Source organism: Castor canadensis, chromosome 8, assembly GCF_047511655.1.
Source record: "Castor canadensis chromosome 8, mCasCan1.hap1v2, whole genome shotgun sequence".
NCBI lineage: Eukaryota > Metazoa > Chordata > Mammalia > Rodentia > Castoridae > Castor > Castor canadensis.
The window spans coordinates 158,754,947-158,775,352 of NC_133393.1; the positions used below are offsets into that span (position 1 = coordinate 158,754,947).

General features: G+C 47.8%; 1 protein-coding gene across 1 annotated transcript; it reads left to right on the top strand.

Moving 5' to 3' along the window:
• Window positions 1-15,915: 15,915 nt before the first annotated feature.
• Window positions 15,916-19,902, top strand: Klhdc7b (kelch domain containing 7B). Its single transcript, XM_020180900.2, has one exon. It carries the CDS (start codon window positions 15,916-15,918, stop codon window positions 19,900-19,902), a length of 3,987 nt encoding a protein of 1,328 aa, XP_020036489.2.
• The last annotated feature ends 504 nt before the right edge of the window (window positions 19,903-20,406 follow it).

The following is a 20,406-nucleotide window of genomic DNA, read 5'->3' on the forward strand; positions in this document are numbered from 1 at the left end:
TTCCGGGTCCCCCTGCATTCCCCAATATGCAGTCTTTCTCTTCTCTTCTCTACAAATAAAATCTTTCCGACCTCTGCTGTTGGAATCTGTCTGTGCTTTCATCCTCAGAGCAGGCTCAAGAACCCTGAGCACCTGAAATTCCTGAGCGTGTCATCCGTGTATCAGTATCCTTTGTAATAAGCCAGTAAACAGAAATACTGTGTCCTGAGTTCTCTGACCCATTCTAGCAAATGATCAAACCCAAGGAGGATAATAGGGACCGCTGATTTATTGTGGGTGGGTCAGAAGTACTGGAGGCCTGATTTGTGACTGGCCTCTGAGCCAGGACAACATTGCGGGACTGAGCCCCTAAGCTGTGAATCTGCACCAACTCCAGGTCAGTAGTTCCAGAATTGAGTTGTTGGTGTCTTCAGAATTGGAGAACTGTTTAGTGTGGAAACACCTATACCTTTGGTGTTGTACGGGCAGAGAGACCAATTTTCTTTTAGATACAGCTAGTAGTGTTAGCTATTGAGGAATAATGAGTTTGGCCTCCAGGAGGCTGGTACCACAAGGAAAAGCCATCAGCGTGACCCTGGCCCTGTCTTGCTCTCTCTTCCCTAGGAATCCACCAGACCACAGGGGTGTCTGCCTCAGGCTTTGCTTTCTTAGAAACCCAGGCTTACATTGTTGGCAATAATGGCGCCGATAGGTTTCAGTTCTTACTGCACCCTCAAGCTTCTGTTTTCCAGGGTCACGGTCCTGCCTCAAGTCTAGCTTGAATCCTCCTTCTGCCCCAACCTCCAATCAGCATGAACCATAAGATCCTAACCAATCAGATCATGCTGAGTCCCACTGAGGGGTATTTAAGCCCCTGCCCCTCTCTCCCCCTCTTTCTTGGCTTTCTCTGCTCGCTCCCTCTCCCACCCAGCAATAAAGAATCTCTTGGCCAGATCACTCCTCTCCACGTGGTCATTTTGGGGCCTATATTTCCTTACATACATAACCAATTTTTTCAGTCTTTAATTATAGATGCATATAAAACTTCAGCAATTTTTTTCTCTAAATGTGTTTTTGGGTTTTTTTTTCCTCCTTTTTTCTTTTTTTGTGCCATGTAGCCCGGGCTGGCCAGGAACTTCATATGAAGCCCAGATTGGTCCTGAGTTTGCAATCCTCCTGCCTCAGCCTCTGTCACAGGTGTTTGTCACCACTCCCAGCATATCTGGAAGGGATTTTTTGTTACTGTTGTTGAGATGGAGTTTCCCTGACTTTTTTCCTGGGCTAGCTTCTCAAACCTCAATCCTCCCAATCTCTACCTCCTGAGTAGCTGTAATAATTTTTTTTTTTTTTGGTTGAACTTGGGTTTGAACTCAGGTTCAAACCACTTGAGCCACGCCACCAGCCCTTTCTGTGAAGGTGTTTATTTTTTGAGATACGCTCTCACAAACTATTTGCCCAGGCTGGCTTTGAACCACGATCCTCCTGATTTCTGCCTCCTGAGTAGCTAGGATTACAGGTGTGAGCCACTGGCCCCCAGCTTTGTAGCAATTTTTAATAGAATTCTTAGTCCTCTTTTTGGGGGGGTACTAGGGTTTAAATTCAGGGCTTCATGCTTGCTGGGCAGGCACTCTACTACTTGAGTCACATCTCTAGCCTTAAAAGTAGTGTGACTGTTAAAAATAACTATGCTATGAACATTTGTGTTGGTTCCCATGTAGATGTAAGCTTCCCTTTCTCTTGGATAAGTGCCCAGTTATGTAAATGCAGGGTTGTGTTTCAAGGTAATGGCCAGACTTTTCCAGAATGGCTATACCACCTCATGGTTCTCATCACATGACTCCTCCTGAAACTGGAGTTTTGGACCCCAGGCCCGAACTCCTGGGATTCCACATGTCAGGTCTGGCCATTTGTCCTTATAAGCCAAATAAAGAGACATGGTGAAGGACAGAGAAAAGAAACTTATCACCCGGCCCAGGACACACCATGGGAAGAGGCAGAGTGAGCACTCTGCTCATCTTCAGCCATCTTTGGGGTACAGACATGAGCCAGACAAAGAATTAGGGCAGGGGACAAAAGGTGTGCATAGTTACTGTAAGAAACTCTGTCTTCTGACCTTGTACTGAAATTCCTCACGCGGGCCATGGATCACAAGCTTTGAAACATTTTACACTGCCCAGCCCATACAGACAAGCCTGGGAACCTTCTCCACTGCCCAGCCCACATGGGCAACCTTGAAACATGCTGCATTCCCAATCCTCCCGCCTTTGTTCCTGCCTCTGGCCTGTCTCCTAAAAAATCTCAAAACCCTGGGTTTAACCCCCAAACTTAAATCAAAAAACTATTAACCTCTCTGTTCAAATTTGGCCACAATATCAATTAGATTACCAACATCACTGGCCTGAGTATGGCACCTTTGACCCCATCATATGGACAACTTCCTACAATGGGTTGGCAAGTGGTTAGAAGTCCCCCTACATTCAGGACTTTCTTCTGCTCCATTCAATACCCTCCCTTTACTCCTCCTGCTCTGCTTATCAACTCCTTCTCTCAGGCCTTCCCCCACCTGCTGATACCTCTCACCTGGAAAAGACATCTCCTCCTGCCCAGGGTTTCTCAATTCAAATCCCCTCTACTATTCCCCTCCCTGATACAGACACACATGACCCTACAGATAAACCCCGTCCTTTGTTCAAACTGCTGGGGCATATAAGTTTGACTCCATCTCTCCACAGCCACAACCTAAAAAGCAATAAACAGCAACAGATCTTCCCAGGTTCACTCTCAGGCCCTAAATGGAGCTGGAATCTTCCTCCCCCATTCCCTGCTGCCTATCCCTCCCTTTTCACTGCTCTATCTCTCCCACCCTTTCCTTCCTTTCCTTTCTTTGACCACTCCCCATCACTGGAGGCCTTTACTTATCTCCCCTATAGACTCTCCCTCTGTCAATCTTGTTCGCCTCATCATATTCTCCTCCTAAACAAAAATGCTTCTGGGGTTCCTCTGTCTTCCATTAAAAAGCCCCCTCCTCCTCTGACTGTGCCCAACTCTATGTAATCCTTCCTCTTCCCTCATCTCACTGAATATATATATATAAAAACTTTAACTTGAAAACTCTTTCTAAATCTGTCTCAGCCATCATGGAGGTTTCTTTCACCCCTCCTACTCCATAGCCTGCTCCTATCTCCTCTCCCGGACTGGACTGGCCATCCAAGTGAGGACAACAAAGACAGAAATAATCAAGAAAAAGAAAAAAGTCCTACTCAAATTATATTGTAAATTTTCTTAGCCTCCTGAGTGACTCACATGATCCCAGGACTACAAATATTGAAATGGTTCATAACTTAGCCAGAGGGAAGCCATCTTAGGATCAAGTGCCATTTTAGCTTTCTAGCTATAAGGAGGTTCATGAAAAGGTCAGGTTCCCATGAGAAAAATAAGTAACTAAAATAGGGGTGCAGATAAATGATTGTATTCACTCAAGCTTCTAGCTAACCACTATTGTTTTGCTGCTGTACTGGGGCTAGCTTGCTTCGTGAACAGGATGTGGTTTTTGCCTTTATAAACCCCGATAAAAACTGAAGAACTGCTGCTCTCTGAGACCCAACAACCTGTTGGTTGGAGTAGTCGCCAGCTGGCTAATAAAGACTCTCCTTTAAAGTCTTTCTTGGGTGGTCACGCCTCAGTTGCCTCATAAGATATTCACGCAAAGGTCTCTTAAATGACCACCTTATAACTGTGTTTGATGTCTAGACTTTATCTAAAGATTGTACAGACATTTTCAAAGTTAAAAGTGTCAATTTAATATTTGTAAAATGACCAGCTAAAGCTCTCTTCTACCCAACAGAATTCCATCTAAACCTTTGCATATAAAATGGTTAATAAAACTTTTGGCAGTTCTGCTATTTGTAATCAGTAACATTCAGAAACGACCTACCATTTGGGCAATCCTGCTACTTAAAACCTGGCCTATATTAGTTTTAGTCAAATAAGTGTTACTGTATATGTATGAAATGTACTTGTACATAAAAAATAAGGGTATTTGGGATCATAGGCATTGTCTCCCTAAAGTTAACTTTTGCAGGCTTTTGTCCATGTGTTCCTAATTACAACAAGGAGCACTCAGTGCTACTGTCAGTCATAATTATCTTCCTAAAAATGCAGTCTACAATGGAAATAACTAAGTGTTCTCACAGTTCCCAAACTACTTTTCAGTATTTTAACCATGGCTATTCTAAATCTTTTTGTTCTCAGTCTGGGTCCTCCTTCGGAGCATTTGCAATTACCTAGTACCTATTTTCAATTGAGTCAGCCTTCTAAATTTTGTTGGCTTTTGGAAAACTTTTAACTGTTATCTGTTGATGTTCTGCAGCATTTTTAAGTTGTCAGGATATCATCTATAGTCCAGACAGAACTAAAAATGAACACCAGGTAGGCCCACTTCTTCTAAACCTCTTTTGTTGCTTATAATTTGGCCAAAGGGTCTTTTTAAAAATTTTTTTTATTGTTTTATTATTCATATGTGCATATAAAGCTTGAGTCATTTCTCCCCCCTGCCCCCACCCCCTCCCTTACCACCTACTCCGCCCCTCCCTCTCCCCCCCACCCCCTCAATACCCAGCAGAAACTATTTTGCCCTTATCTCTAATTTTGTTGAAGAGAGAGTGTAAGCAATAATAGGAAAGAACAAGTGTTTTTGCTGGTTGAGATAAGGATAGCTATACAGGGAGTTGACTCACATTGATTTCCTGTGCATGTGTGTTACCTTCTAGGTTAATTCTTTTTGATCTAACCTTTTCTCTAGTTCCTGCTCCCCTTTTCCTATTGGCCTTAGTTGCTTTTAAGGTATCTACTTTAGTTTCTCTGTGTTGAGGGCAACAAATGCTAGCTAGTTTTTTAGGTGTCTTACCTATCCTCACCCCTCCCTTGTGTGCTCTCCTTTTTATCTTGTGATCAAAGTCCAATCCCCTTGTTGTGTTTGCCCTTGATCTAATGTCCACATATGAGGGAGAACATACGATTTTTGGTCTTTTGAGCCAGGCTAACCTCACTCAGAATGATGTTCTCCAATTCCATCCATTTACCAGCGAATGATAACATTTCGTTCTTCTTCATGGCTGCATACAATTCCATTGTGTATAGATACCACATTTTCTTAATCCATTCGTCAGTGGTGGGGCATCTTGGCTGTTTCCATAACTTGGCTATTGTGAAAAGTGCCGCAATAAACATGGGTGTGCAGGTGCCTCTGGAATAACCTGTGTCACAGTCTTTTGGGTATATCCCCAAGAGTGGTATTGCTGGATCAAATGGCAGATCAATGTCTAGCTTTTTAAGTAGCCTCCAAATTTTTTTCCAGAGTGGTTGTACTAGTTTACATTCCCACCAACAGTGTAAGAGGGTTCCTTTTTCCCCCGAATCCTCGCCAACACCTGTTGTTGGTGGTGTTGCTAATTATGGCTGTTCTAACAGGGGTGAGGTGGAATCTTAGTGTGGTTTTAATTTGGCCAAAGGGTCTTAATTGGCACTGATTCCCACCTGACCTGCCCAAAGCTTTCCCTCTAATGCTGAGAACATCCTACATGTTAACCAGAATGGTTAACTAACAAAATCTTCAGAGGAAACTCTTCAGAGACAGTTTGGAGACAAGAGGGGAAAAGCTGTCACAATCCAAATGGACTCACCTGTGCAGACCCCACAAAATTTACTAAAGCCAAGAGGTTTTAAAGAAGTGATCTTACACAGGGATACTGGACATTCAGTCACCTCTGACAGAAGGCAAACTTATTTTTTGGCCAAGGCCTTCTATTTAAGTAAAGACAAATTATTTTGCTGGCTCCAAACTTATCTTTTTAGTAGTCCATGCTCAGTGTTATTATCCCTTAGAGAGTCTATTTAACTGGGAGTCTTCTGACTTTTACTTACTCTGTATTCTACTTTATAAAAATGTTTCCAGTTTTAAACTTAAACTGATTTAGCTGTCAGTTATCTGTCCCCTTCTCTGGTATTTGTCACTGGCCAAAAGACCCTAATTCCCAGGTTCCCCAGGTACTTGGACTGCTTTTATTAAAGGGTACTGACTCTCTGCTTTGGCCCACAGATTAACTAAGAACAGAAAACATACCATTTCTCCATTTTATCTATTGTCCTTTGCTCTGAGCCATTCTCTCCTGCAGCCTCCAGATAACAACTCCAGAACCTCTCCCAAAACCAAAACTGAAATTGTGACCAACCCAGTCTCACCTGTGGTTGGGATTGTTTACTGTGCATGCCTTTGTCCCCTGTCCCTAGTTCTTTTGTCTACCTAGTCCTATAGCTGATGTCTGTATCCATGATCCCTTGGTTTTCTTTCTTATGCCGATAACCACTGGCTGTGTGTATTTAACTATGTCTCACCTTATCTCCCAAAGCCTACATTCCTTTATACAGGTTGCCACTCAAAACCATGCTGCCTCTACAACAAAAATGCTGCTTTTATGTCAACTAGTCCAAGATTGTTTGTAATACCTAAGAGTCCTTGAAATGTGCTGCCAACCTCGGACAACAAACAATGGACAGCTGGGGACAGTGGTCTTCCTGGGCTAAAGGCTCCAGGCTTTCACCCAGGACATTACCCAGATCAACTCAATCCTGTTCCTCCAACAGGCCTGCTATAGCAAGAAGACCCTACTGATAAGAAATCTCCTTAAGAAATCTCAGCACCACCACCTCACTATACTGTGTTGACTAGACATAAAGCTATTCCAAAATACAAAATACTCATTCCCTGCCAATAACACCTGCAAACAAGTTGCTACTCCAGCAAACACCAAACTCTTCCTCCACTCAAAATTAGGGACTCTAAATCCGAAAACCCCAAACGCTACAGACTGGAACCCAATTCCACGCATCAGGATGCCTTCATTTCATTTCACTTTAGGACACTTTTGGGTATGCAGGACGAATAGCTACATCTGTTTGCCAACCAATTGGACCAGAACCTGCACCCTAGTTCTTATGTCCCCCACACTTGAGTTCGAACCTCTGGACACTCCATTCCCTGTCCCCACCCAGGTTAATACTCAGATAAGGGCAAAAAGAACAGTACAACTGGTCCCCCTCCTGGTAGCCCTGGGGATTACTATTGGGGTGGGAACTGGCTTAAATGGCATAGGAATATCCATTTCTGAATTTTCCAAACTTTCCAAAGAATTTAACAGCCTCAAAGACATCTCACAACAGATAGATTATCTATAAAACCAAATGGACTCCCTGGCTGCAGTAGTCCTAAAAACGGACATGGCCTAGACTTTCTTACAGCTGCACAACAAGGCATCTGCACCCTGCTGGAAGAACACTGTTGCTTTTTCACCAATAAATTGGGATTGGTATGAGATGGAGCACGATGACTCAGGGAACAGGCAAATGGCCTCCAACAACAGCATTAACCTCATGTCTCCCTACTTACAATGGCTGCTCCCCTTCCTTACCCCCCTTTTCCTGGTTATTATAGGACTAACCTTTCTTCCCTGTTTCATCAATCTCTTCTAGAGATTCCTACAAGAAAGAGTAACAGCGATCTCCAATGCTACAATAAAGGAACAATTCAGGACCCTACTGCTATTACAAGCTATTTGCCCCAAGCCCCCACTCTGCCCTGAATCAGCAGGAAGTAGTTAAATGAGAACACAGCCCCCCCCCACTCCCGGTTCCCTTGCTTTTTTTTTTTCTTTAATATTCCTTTAGGGTCTGGAAATGTAAGAAACTCTGTCTTCTAACCTTGTACTGAAATTCCTCACGCGGGCCATGGATCACAAGCTTTGAAACATTTTACACTGCCCAGCCCATACAGACAAGCCTGGGAAACTTCTGCACTGCCCAACCCACATGGGCAACCTTGAAACATGCTGCATTCCCAATCCTCCCGCCTTTGTTCCTGCTGCTTATCTTGGCTCTAAAAAACGAAGCCTAGCCCCCGACACCCCCACTCAGTGCATTCTCATCCCTAGAGATTGCCAGATGCCCTTCTATCTTGCTAATAAAGTGTGATTCAACTCCATTGTGGTCTCTGTTCTTTCCAGCCTTTGCCTAACAGTTACACAGTCCCCTGGTTGGCCATTATGTCAGTCCTTGTTCAAGGGTTCAGTCCTTGTTCTTTGACTGTTCTGGAGAAGTTGCTATTACTGTCATCACTTGAGGGGAGCAGTCTGGTTCCCAGGAGATGCCTGCTCCTGCTCCAGGGCGCAGCCTCCTCATTATAGACAAGTGTCCTCATTTGGAGGGTTGTCTGTTCTGCAAGTCTCCACTGTTCCTTAGGGAATTTCTGTCCCTTGTCATGAAGATGTTATCCATCATTCCTGTCCTTTCTTGATTCCAAGGTGGCTGCAGGAGAGAATGGCCCAGAGCAAGGGACAATAGATAAAATGGAGACAGAGATGCCACTCTTCTGGTTTTAGTCAATTTGTGACTCAGGTAAGGAGTCAATGCTTTTCAGCAAAAGCAGTTTAAGTTCCTCTTACACTCAGCTCCACCATCAGAGGGCCTCCACACTTACTGCTCCATTCCTGTGGCTCCCGTGTCCTTGCCTGCCCCATTGCTCAGTTAATTACAGTATTAGGATTTGTTTATCACCAGTGAAAATCTTTGCTATTTTACCAAAGAAGCAATCCTCCTACCTCAGCCTCCCCAGTGCTGGTATTATAGGTATGCACCATTAGCTTTTCTTTTGTTATACTTTGTTCTTATTTTTAACAAATTTTGAAAAATGCATGTATGGGGTGTGTGACTTCTTAAATTTATTATCATCAATTAGTATTATCCTTGGAAGCACCCTCATTTGGGAAGAGACCCCTGCCACTGTAGTAAATATTTCTAAATAAAACACGGTAGATTTTGTTTTCTGAATGGCTGTTTCTCTATTTACTTGTTTATTATTTAATTGGCTGTTCATGTTAGTGATTCTCACTAGGACTTCTAAACTGTAGGCATGAGTGTTCATTCCTTGCCTGTTTTGCTGGGAACAGACCTATCTGGCCTGCTGTCTGTGGGCCGTCAGTGTCCTGCTGCCTCACCCTTCTGACTCCTCTGTGCTCTTGGCATTGCTTCCTCCCAGAGGCTGCTCCTGAAAATTCTTTCATCCATTTCTTCTAGTTAGAGAAACTAGTTAGCCTAGAGTGTTGTTTCACTTGGTCACTGCCCTGGGCAACCTCACTGTAGAAACTTTACATGATGGTTCTTCCAGAATATGCATGTCCAGGGTATGGCAGAGAGTAAAGACAGGATGGGGACAGTGTGATCAAGTTTACCATTTTAAGTGCACAATTCAGTAGCATTAAATCATTTACAATGTTTTGCACTCATCACTACTTCTTGTCCATTTCCAATAAACAGTACCTCCCAACCCTTCCAGCCCATGGTAATCGCTAATCTACTTTCTGCCTAAATGACCTGGTGTAAGTGGAGTCACACAATATTTGTTCTTTTGTGACTGGCTCGTTTCACTCAGCATGATGCCTCAAGGTTCACCCACTTAGCATGTGTCAGAAACTTCCTTCTTTTTATGGCTGATTTATCGGATGTATACCATGATTTGTTTATTCATCTGCTGACAGACATTTGGACTATTTCCTCCTTTTGGCCATTGTGAATAGCGTTGCTAGGAACATACGTGTGCATACACTTATTCAAGTGCCTGTTTCCAATTCTTAAGTCTATATCTAGGGCTGAAATTGCAAGGTCACACAGTAAATTTGGTAGCTTTTTGTTTTGTTTTATCTTGTATTTTGGACAGGGTCTCACTGTGCAGCCCAGATTGGTCTCAAATTCGCCATCCTCTTGCCTCAGACTTCCAAGTGCTGGGATTATAGACATGTGCCATCACACTTGGCAATTAAGGATGCCTTTCTAAAGAGATGATGCTAATTAGGAGCTTGCCGTTAGGACTAATCTGGAGTGCTTTCATTTAAGTCCAAGGATCAAGGATCCTTGGATCACCTGTCTCATGAATCTATGCTTCAAATTTATATGGGGTCAATTTATTTTTTACTTACTCTAACTCTGAAAGACGATCCTTATGATGGAAGCTCAAAAAAAAAAAAAGGGCGGTTGTCAGACTCCCTGTGAGTGGGGCTCTGGCCTTTGTCTGTTTTGCCCTGTGAGGCCCCCAAGCCACAGCAGGGTTTCAAAGCTGCTTGTTCTGGGTCTGTAATGCCTCCAGACAAAGCAGATTTGAGGGATGCACTTCTTCCCTGGTTCTCAGACCTTGTTCTATTTTGTCTGCCTGAAGCTGTTAGATGCTTTTTAGAATATCCCAGCTCATCTCTTTTAGTAAGTCAGTCAGTCTGTCTGTCTGTCTGTCTCTCTCTCTCCCTCCCTCCCTCCCCCACCCCAACCCTCCTGCTGGGATTTTGATTGAAATTACATTGACTTCTTGGAGGAGTTTAGGGATAATTGGTATCTTACAATAAGAAGTTTTCCAATTCATGAATACTGTAAATACCCATTTAAATTTAGACTTTTTCTTGTTTTCTTTATTTGTGTGTGGGGGATGGGTTTGAACTCAGGGCTTTCAAGCTTGTAAAGCAAGTGCTCTTTCTCTTGAACCACACCTCCAGTCCATTTTGTTTGGTTATTTTGGAGATGGGGTCTTGAAAACTATTTCCCTGGGCCTCAAACTGTGATCCTCCTAATCTCAGCCTCTCAAATAGCTAGGGTTACGGGCATGAGCCATTGGCACCTAGCTTAAACTTTTTCTTAAATTTTAAACTTTACAGTGACCTGAATTTAGCCAGTGACCACAAGATTAATCAGTGTACATTCTCACTCTTTTATTATGCTTTATAGCTTTTTTTTCTTTCTTTTCCCCAGAAGGTTTTTTTTTTCTTTTCTGTTTCTAGGGTTTGAACTCAGGACCTACACCTTGAGCCACTCCAGCAGTCCTTTTTTTGTGATGGGTTTTTTCGAGATAGGGTCTCATGAACTATTTGCCTGGACTGGTCTTCAACCACAATCCTCCTGATCTCTGCCTCCTGAGTAGCTAGGATTACAGGTGTAAGCCACTGGCACCCAGCCATAATTTGTTCTTTTTAAAGATTTTTTATTTTTATGCCCCTTCTATTTTAAAATTCTCTGTTAATATTTGCTTTAAACTTCACAGCCAACTTACCAGTAATTATTTATATAAGTTTCTGAATAACACATTTTAAAGACATATGCTGTAAATCACAGTGGTTGTTACCTGTAATCCTAGCTACTCAGGAGGCACAAATAGGAGGATTGTTGTTCAAGGCTATCCCAGGCAAAGAAAAGAATGAGACCTTACTTCAAAGAACAAGCTGGGTGGGGGATTCATGCATGCCTGTAAACTCAGCACAGTCTTAGGTAGAAAGATCACTGTTGGAGGAGTTAAAAAAATGTGAGACCGTATCTGAAAAATAACTAAAGCAAAAGGGGCTGGAGGCTCAAGCGGTAGAGCGCCTGCAAGCATAAGGCTACCAAAAAAAAGCCATGTGCCAGTTTTCTTCATTATTCCTATATTGTCAAACACATTTTAAATTTTTTTCTAAGTCATATTTAGTTGTTGCTCCGAAAAAGAATTTTTTTTTGGCAGTGTTGGGAATCAAACCCAGGGGACCTTGCATATGCTAAGCCCAGCTCTGCCACTGAGCTGCACCTCTTTTTTCTTTCTTTTTTTTTTTTTTTTACACAAACAAAAAAGAAACCTTTAATATTGCCAGCAAATATAAAATGAATGTAGTATGTCTGACAGGATAGCAAGAAGGCATTTATACATTTATATTTGACACCTGACCATATTTTCAGTCACCATAATATCTTCTCTCCAGATTTAAAAAAATAGTATGCTGATTTCTATAACAAAGCTTTTTTTCGTACAAAAATCAAATAATGGCCAAGTTACAACAGTGCAATAGGCAGAGGACAAAAACCACATCAAACAGGTGATGAAAATAAATACTAACTAGGAGGTGGAGGGTAGAGCCCTCTGTGTCTTCAGAGCCACAGGTTTGACCTCTCCTGGGTGCCACTCATATGACAGAGGGTGACCAAATCAAGTTGCCTTAGAGCCTGGCTTCTGCCTTGGAGCAGCCACCTGATCTGATGGACCAGAAGCAAAAACAGGGTAGGGTGAGTCGCAGCTATCATTAAAAGGAGTCATTTTTTTCCATTGCTCACTCTTGTCAATTGGGAGGCCCTCAGTAAGTTCTCTGAGATGACAGGGATAATTTAAAACTTGTTTAAGAGCATATATATGGCTTATTTAGGCAGAGACGTGTACATTCTAGCCCTAGCAAGCAATTCTGTTTTACTGGAAGGTCAGTCATGTGAAAGGTTTCTGGTTTGAAAAACATCTTTTGTGTGGATGCCTTAGGTCAAGGTGGCCACCTTCAACCACCCCAGTGGGAACGCCTTTGCTGATCCCTGGCAGTGAGTAACCAGGGCCTGTGCTACCACGGGTGGCAGCAGGCTCCATGGGCAGCCTCTGTCTGCAACCAAACAAGGCCGTCCTGGTGACTCAGGCTGACGGACTGTGGTTTAGAACTGTTCAGTTATTGGGTGAGTAAAAGAACATCCAGCAGAGCCATTTTGGCCAGTCAGAAAATAGGAGGCAGCTCCCCACTGAACAATCTGCACCGAAGAGGCATGAAAGGCACAAACAAGAGTGGCCAAAAACCTGCAGGGCACAGGGGCTCGCTGTAGAGATCCTGCAGGGCAGGCAAGACAATGGGCACCCACAAGGCAGGCGCAATAGTGACCTGGTTTGGTTCCCCCCTTGTATGAGAAAGAGATCCTGATTCTGCTGTGAATAAAAAGAAAAGAAAGACTGATTTTTGGTTTAAAAAGAAGCCACTCAAGGGTTAAAATAGTTATTTTAACAAAGAAAATTAATTTTCAAATAAGCTGACACTATCTGGAAAACTCATGTGTCCCCTATACGCCCACAATGTATCCATTGCTTCATCCTCCCAGAACCTAAGCCTGACAAGGAGAAGTCAGATGTGTGAAAGAGGAAATCTCTGAGAAGAAGAACCTTTACAGAATGTACAGCAGGAAAGCCGCGCCGACTCTCAGGATTTTCTTTTTTTAGCACTGCGGTTTGAACTCAGGGACTCAAGCTTGCTAGGTAGGCACTCTTACTGTTGGAACCACTTTGTCAGCCCTATTTTGTGATTTTTTTTTTTTTTTTTGAGATAGGGTCTATTTGCCTGAGGCTGGCTTCAGTCCTGATCTCTGCCTCCTGAGTAGCTAAGATTACGGGTGTGAGTCACCAGCACCCAGCATTGACCTACACTTCTTGCCCCCAGAAGAATTCTTTAAGATGGATTTCCTGATGTGGATAATTATGAAGTCTGGGGTTAATAAATGATATTTTCTAAGTCTTAAAATTATTTTGTAATTATTTGGGTATATAAATGTGACATCATGACATTGCTTCATATCATTTTTATTGCACAATATTTCTTATTTTTAAAAATTCTAATAATAGAGGAACTTTAGATTTGATACTTTTTACATATTTTATGTGTATTAGCAGCCCATTTGTATTTAGTTCTCCATTGGAATTGTCTTGCTTTTGTCATACTCTCTTCCACTACATGTTTCAGACAGGGTACAGTGGTGGCTGCAGCCAGCTTCACCCTGTCACCAGGCAGTACAGGTTCTTCTTGTGATGCTGCAGTGGATTGGCTATTGCCAGGATGAAGCTGCCCCACGCTGTGTACTTGTGCTGCTCTGTGTCTGGGGAGACTGGCTCTTGGTGTGCAGTTACACGTCCTCTCTGCTCCTGTGGAAATGGAGACAGGGGACTGCAGCAGACATCAGAAAGGAGGCTGCTAATAGTCCTCCTGGAACTGCTAATCTCAACTTTTAATGTTTTCCTTAACGGCATTTGTGCTATTTATTGCCATCCCAGCACACTTAGACCAGTTGTGTGTGTCTCACAATTTGTGTAGGTGCTTTGAAGCTCTGTTGCCTTTCTAGCAGTGCCACACTTTAACTCTCTCCAGGAGGAACTGAAGACAGCAAACAGCTACCCTTTGGGGAGGTAGCATGTCCTCACACATGGAGTCTCTCCACACAGGGCAAGGTTTTGCCCTCTGACTGGTTTTGGCAGAGGGGATTCCCTGCTGTAGGACTGAGCAGCCCCCATAGTGACCCTCACACCTTATGGTGTTGTTTGGGGTAATTGCTGTGCTCATCTTCCACACTGTGGCATCCTCCGTTATCTGTAACACCTTCTTCTCCTTCTCTGCCTGACATGAGTCTTCAGAAGCTGGTTTGGAGCTGCTGATACAGTGCTACATGGCCTCTATGGAGGTGCAGGAGGGTGTTAGCTCCATCCTCTGAAGGTCTTGGCCCTAAGCATAACCAAGAGGCAGAGCCTGGAACTGGATCAGAGTAAGGGCAAGAAAACCCTCTCCAGCTTGAAGTCCACCTTAAGGCCTGAGGCCCACTCCAGCCTCTCACTGTTATCTAATAGTCTTGGAGGAAGCTGGAAGGGGACCAGGCCAAGTGAGACACTTGAGACTCAGCAGTCCAGGCTAGGTGCCAGGGAGACTCTTGACATCTCCTTGCTGCCTGAGTGGACCCAGAAGTCCCTGGGTCCACTGTGACCCAGAGGAAGGAAAAAGCCCCACTCTGTGTGTGTATGTGTGTGTGTGTGTGTGTGTATTTCCTAGCAAAGGCTCTTTTTCATGCCTGGACTTCCTCTGGCACCTGTTCCAAGACTCACTCCTGATAGGGGCTTAAGTGATGAACAGATGGAGGAGACAAGCCTCCTCCCTAAGTAACTAAACCCAGTGGAAGCATTCACATATTTTCCTGGGAGGCCTCAACTCGGCAAGAAGTTGAGGTGGAGTGTGATTGGGAGCGCAATACTTCATCTTAGATAGGAAGGGCTGAGGACTGAGAGAAGGACACCCAGGAGTCAGGTAGAGAATATAAAGCCAAGCAGGTTTCTGGGTGCTGGCTGATACCGTGACTGGAACAGGGGCAGGCCAGGCCCAGGACTCTCTGGGGGCATAGTGGAGCCGCACCTGGACAGTCTGATGTGTTAAGAGATGATTGTAATTAGGAACCTGGTGTCAAGACTAGTCTGCACCACTTAATTCTAGTCTAAGGATTGAGGTTCACTTGTAGTCCTCAAGTGAAGGGTTTTAGCCTTAGGTGAATTGGAATAAGCCTGGCCACAAAGGGGGAGAATATAACCTTTAGATTGTCTTTTTTATTTCATCTTTTTTTTTTTTTTTTCCTCTGTTGACTTAAAGCTCTACTTATCTCTGAGGTCTCAGGGCAAAGAAAGTCCAGTAGCTGCTGGAGGAGGGGGAACTCAGACGCCTATGCTTGGATGCAAACCTCCACTCACACCTGCCATGAGTCTCATTGCCAGTACTCCCCCTCCCAGATTCTCCCTCCTCAGCCTGAGAGACCACCCTGAGATCTGTCCCAGCCCGCCCCTCCCTGAGGGCCTCTCTGGTTTCTGGTAATTTCATCAGGGCTGCATCATGTTCCTAAGGCTAGAGATAACATCTCCCCATGGGTAACCCTTCCCTGCCAGAGCCCCCTGTGGCTGGACCCAGGTTCAAAGGAAGGAGTCCAGAGTGTGGGGTGAATTTGGAGGTGTAAGGGCCTGTCTGGCAGAAGCAGGTGGGCTGGAATGCTGTCAGTGTCCACAAACAGTGCCATTTGACCCTGGGAGACCTGGAAAAAGGAGAAGGGGCAGGAACTGGTGGGTAGTCTAGGATGGCTCTTGACAGCTCCAACTGTGCCTAGTGACAAACCCGCAAGCCTGGGTGCAGGCACAGACACCACCCCCACCCAGGCCCTGGAGAACTGATCCACCTTAACTGGGTGGCTCTGGGTGGGGAGCTCAGGATGCCATCTGTGCAGAGCGGGTGTGGGGCACCTACACCTTCCAGCGACATCAGGCCTGCACCCTGCACCATGATCTGGGGCACCATGGAGGCTGGTGAACCCCTCTGGGGCTGGGATGGGGATGGTGATGAGGACTGGGATGGGGCTGTGCTAGCCTTGCTAGCACTGGCTGTGGTGGCTGCCACAGCGCTTGCTTTGCACTGGTTTGGCTCTGGGCAGGAGGAGGAGGTGGTAGTACCAGCGTCAACAACTCCTGGTACCCAGCTTCCTCAGGCAGGAACCAGGCTGGCCCTGCACCCAAAGTCCAAGGTCAGTGGTGGTGGCTTTGAGGGTCAGAGTCCAGGGCAGGGTAAGCTAGACCCTCCAGGACAAGGCCAGGAGAGCCCTGCTACAGCTGGAACCCAGGACCAGGAGTGCCCCAGAGGTGGAGGTATGGCCTTCACAGCTGGGCTTCCATTTAAGACACCTATGGAGGTGACCAGCAGAGGGGTCTTGGGACAGCAGCATGGTAACTCCACCCCAGGAGCACCTCGATATGAAAAAAGGAGACTTCTCAGGCTAGATACTGCTCTCCTGGGCAGGAGCAATGCAGGGGATACACCTGCTCCTGTCCTGATCCACTTTACCCCTCGGAGTCCTGGCAGCGAAGCTGAACTTCAGGTGGAAGCAGGTGGCACTGGTGCCAAGGGGCCAGCTCGTCAGGCCCCCTTCCATACCGAGCAACAGGACATTAGTCCCTGGCACCTGGAAGCGGCGAGCCCTGGCTCTCTGGGAGGAACCCCGGGCAGCCTACGGCGTATGGATCCCAGCTCGAAAGACAGAACCCGCCGCCCGCCGAAGCCGGACCCCCTGCGCCTGGGCGCTGCCGTGAGTGTGTGGGACTCTGTGGACGCTGCTCTCGCGGCCGCTGCCCGGGATGCCCCGACCCACAGCTCCGGCGCAGGCCCCTCGCTGTCCCGCTCCACCCTGGAGCCCGCCCAGCAGGAGGCACCCCGGGCCTGCACTACGCAGGGCGGTCCCGGGACAGACAGTTCAGAGGGCGGGAGCGGGAGGAGCGGCCCCCGGACCGCCCGGGCCCGCGCTCTGGGCTCCGGGACCAAGGCTGAGAGCAAGAGGATCCGGTCCCCGGGCCCCAGAAAGTCTCAGGGAGTCCCGAACCTCGAGGAAGACCTGGTCTGGGCGAGGGATGCAGCCCTCTGCACCCGCAGCTCCCTGGGCGCGTCGCCGGAGGGGCCGTCCTGGGAGCTCTGCGACGACGCGGACCAGGCCAGGACCGAGAAGCGAGGGGGCCACAGCGCGGGAGAAGAGAGAGGTTCCCCGCAAGGCCAGCGTGGTGAGCAGGCGGGCGGCGGCGCGGCTGCTGACCTGAGGCCCTCGCGGCCGCTGGACAGAGGGAGGCCCATTGCGGGTGGCAGCCGCACCCCCTTGCGCAGTAGTCCGGTCTTGCCCCCGCCTCACGGTCCACCCTCTACGGCAGCTCGGCACTGTACTGTCCTACCCGCAGGCCACACTCCCTCTCCCTCAAGCTCTTTACCCCTGGGAGTTAGCCAGGTACCTTCTGAGGGTGAAAATCTCAAAGCCGTGCCAGTCCCCTTGTCAACTCCAATTACAGCCTCAACTCAAATCTCACCTGCAGCTCCAACATCCTTGTCCCCATCCTCAGGTACAGTCCCAACTCTAACTCCAGCCTCAACTACAGCCTCACCCCCAGCTCCATCCCCATCCCCAGCTCCACCTCCAACATCACCTCCAGACCCATCCCCAGCACCACCTCCAACCCCATCCCCAGCTCCATCCCTGGCCCTAGCCCCACCTCCAACCTCATCTCCAACTTCACCCCCAGCCCTATCCCAAGCACCACCTCCAACCTCATCCCTAGCCCCAGTCCCACCTCCAACTTCACCCCCAGCCCCAGCTCCAACCTCACTTCCAGCCCCATCTCCAGCCCTATCCCCAGTTACAGCCCCAACCCCAATCTCAATGCCAATCCCATCCCCAACATCACCCTTAGCCCCAGCCTCAACTCCATCACCACCCTCAGCATCAGCCCCAACCCCAGCCCCTGACTCAACCCCAGCCTCTGCCTCAACCCCAGGCTCTGGCTCAGTTGCAGCACCAGGCCCTTCAGTAACCAGTGGGTCAAGGTCTGTATCTGGGGAGCCTTTTGTGCATCTGTCCAAGGGCTCCCAGGAAGGACAGATCTCAACTAGCTGGGGAAACCTTATTGCCATGGTTCTTAGAAGCCATCCCTTCCCCAGGCAAGAGAGGCCCAAAGGGAATGCTTCCAGGGCAGTTCCTGGGAACTCTTCAGGGCTCAGCACATCCACAAATTCTGAGGATAGGCAGTCTGGCTCCAACACTGAAGAGGCCATCCCCAGTCTCCAGGACAGGCATAGATCTTCCTTGGGGTTGGTCACACTGGTAGGCTCAGGGGGCCTGGTTGAGGCTGAATGTCAACAACAGCCAATGAGCTTTGAGACCAACAGAGTTCCCACTCCTGGTCCACCCTCCGGCCCAAGAGAAGATAGAACCAAGGAAGAAAGTATAGACTTGCTGCCTCCAGTTGCAATGCCCACAGCCCCCTCACAGCCTCCTGTGCAGATGCAGCCTGGCCCTGCACCATCTCCTGCTATGAGGTGGGATTCTCAGCCCATCCTGAAACCTCGGAAACCCAGCATTTGTGAAATAGCCCAGAGCTCTGAGCGAGTGATCACCCAGGCAGTCCCAGGGCAGTCCCAGGGCCAGGTGCCAGGGGAGGGGACCAGCCTGGCAGGCAGCAGAGGGGTCCTCACAGAAAAGCAGAAAGAGGCCCAAAAACTCATGTTTTTTCTGCAGAGGCCTGGGAGCTGGGGGGTGGTGGCAGGGCCCCAGAAGCCCCACTCAAAGGTCTTGCAGCCTGCCACAGTGCTGTGGCCCCAGCAGCTAGACCTGGGCAGCTGCCTGGAGGTGCTGGCTTTCGCCCAGCAGCACGGCAAGCCTGGCCTGGCTCAGGAGACCTACACCTTGATGAGCGACAACTTGTTGCATGTGCTGGGCAATCCGCACCTCTACAGACAGCTGAGTGGGGTTGACCGGGAGCGCATCATAAGCCTGCGGACCAGCCAGGGCCAGGCGGTGCTGGGGGTCCTTGTGCTGCCCAGTCTTTACCAGGTGACCCGCTCAGGGCTCACAAGGAGCCCTCCTGGAGAGGAGGCTTCTGCTGCCCGGCCTTCGTCCTTGCCTCCTCGCACCCACCTCCACATGTTCAACCCCCGAGAGAATTCGTGGTGGCCTCTGACCCAGGTGCCAGAGGAAGCCCCACTCCGGGGCTGTGGTCTCTGTACCATGCACAACTATCTGTTCCTGGCTGGTGGCATCCGTGGCTCTGGTGCCAAGGCTGTCTGCTCCAAGGATGTTTTCTGCTACAACCCTCTGACCAACATTTGGAGCCAGATTCAGCCCATGCAGCAGGCCCGGGCCCAGCTCAAGCTGGTGGCCTTGGATGGGCTGCTTTACGCCATTGGGGGTGAGTGCCTCTACAGCATGGAGCGCTATGATCCACGCACAGATGCTTGGACCTCACGGGCGCCCCTCCCAGAGGGTACCTTCCCTGTGGCCCATGAGGCTGTGGCCTGCCGTGGGGACATCTATGTCACGGGGGGTCACCTCTTTTATCGACTGCTCAGATACAGCCCTGTGAAGGACTTGTGGGACGAATGTCCTTACAGTGCCAGCCACAGGCGCTCTAGTGACATGGTGGCACTGGGGGGCTTCCTGTACCGCTTTGATCTGTTGCGGGGTGTGGGCGCTGCAGTGATGCGCTACAACACAGTGACTGGCTCTTGGAGCCGGGCTGCCTCCCTTCCACTTCCTGACCCTACCCCACTCCGTTGTGCTGTGCTGGGCAACACCATTTACTGCCTCAACCACCAGGTCACTGCTACCTTCACAGTTTCTGAGGGGACTGCCCAATTCCAGGCCAAGGAACTGCAGCCCTTTCCCTTGAGGAGCAAGGGGGTCCTCTGTCCATTCACTCTGACTCTTCCCATTGAGGCCCAACTGCAGACTGTGCTCTGAGTGCAGGCAGAGAACTGCACTGCACTGCTCTCCAGGGAGACCCTCTGTCTGGGTGGGTCTGAGGGGTCATGGGACGTGGGAGGAGACTTGGGTCAGAACTTTCTGTTTCTGTGAGCCTTTTCCTCTGTTTTGTCTCTTGTCTTAAAGGTTGTGACTTATTTGGGGAGTGGAATACCTGCCTCTTGCCTCACTTCCTTCTGGTCCTTACAACATCCTGCTGGTTATTGTCCCAGGTTCCTACCTATTTAGGATTCTCAGCTAGATCACAATCACCCCTCTGTCTGCAGGATTCTCCTGAGCCCCCAGAGGCAGAGAAAGAGATGATGGGAAATGTGTTTGTGTTTCCTATGTTCTGTCAAGACAGAAGAGGAAGCAAAGATGTCCCCAGGAAATGCCCTCACCTCTGGGACTTTTACCATCCTGGGGCCTTTTGGGAGCCAGGCTTAGCTCTCCTTTCCTGGGTCTGATTTGTATCTGGAACCCTTGCCTGTGAAGCTGGGTTAG

Bases quoted from the DNA above. Each gene is read 5' to 3' on its own strand.
- Klhdc7b (XM_020180900.2), top strand. From the start codon at position 15,916: ATGATCTGGGGCACCATGGAGGCTGGTGAACCCCTCTGGGGCTGGGAT.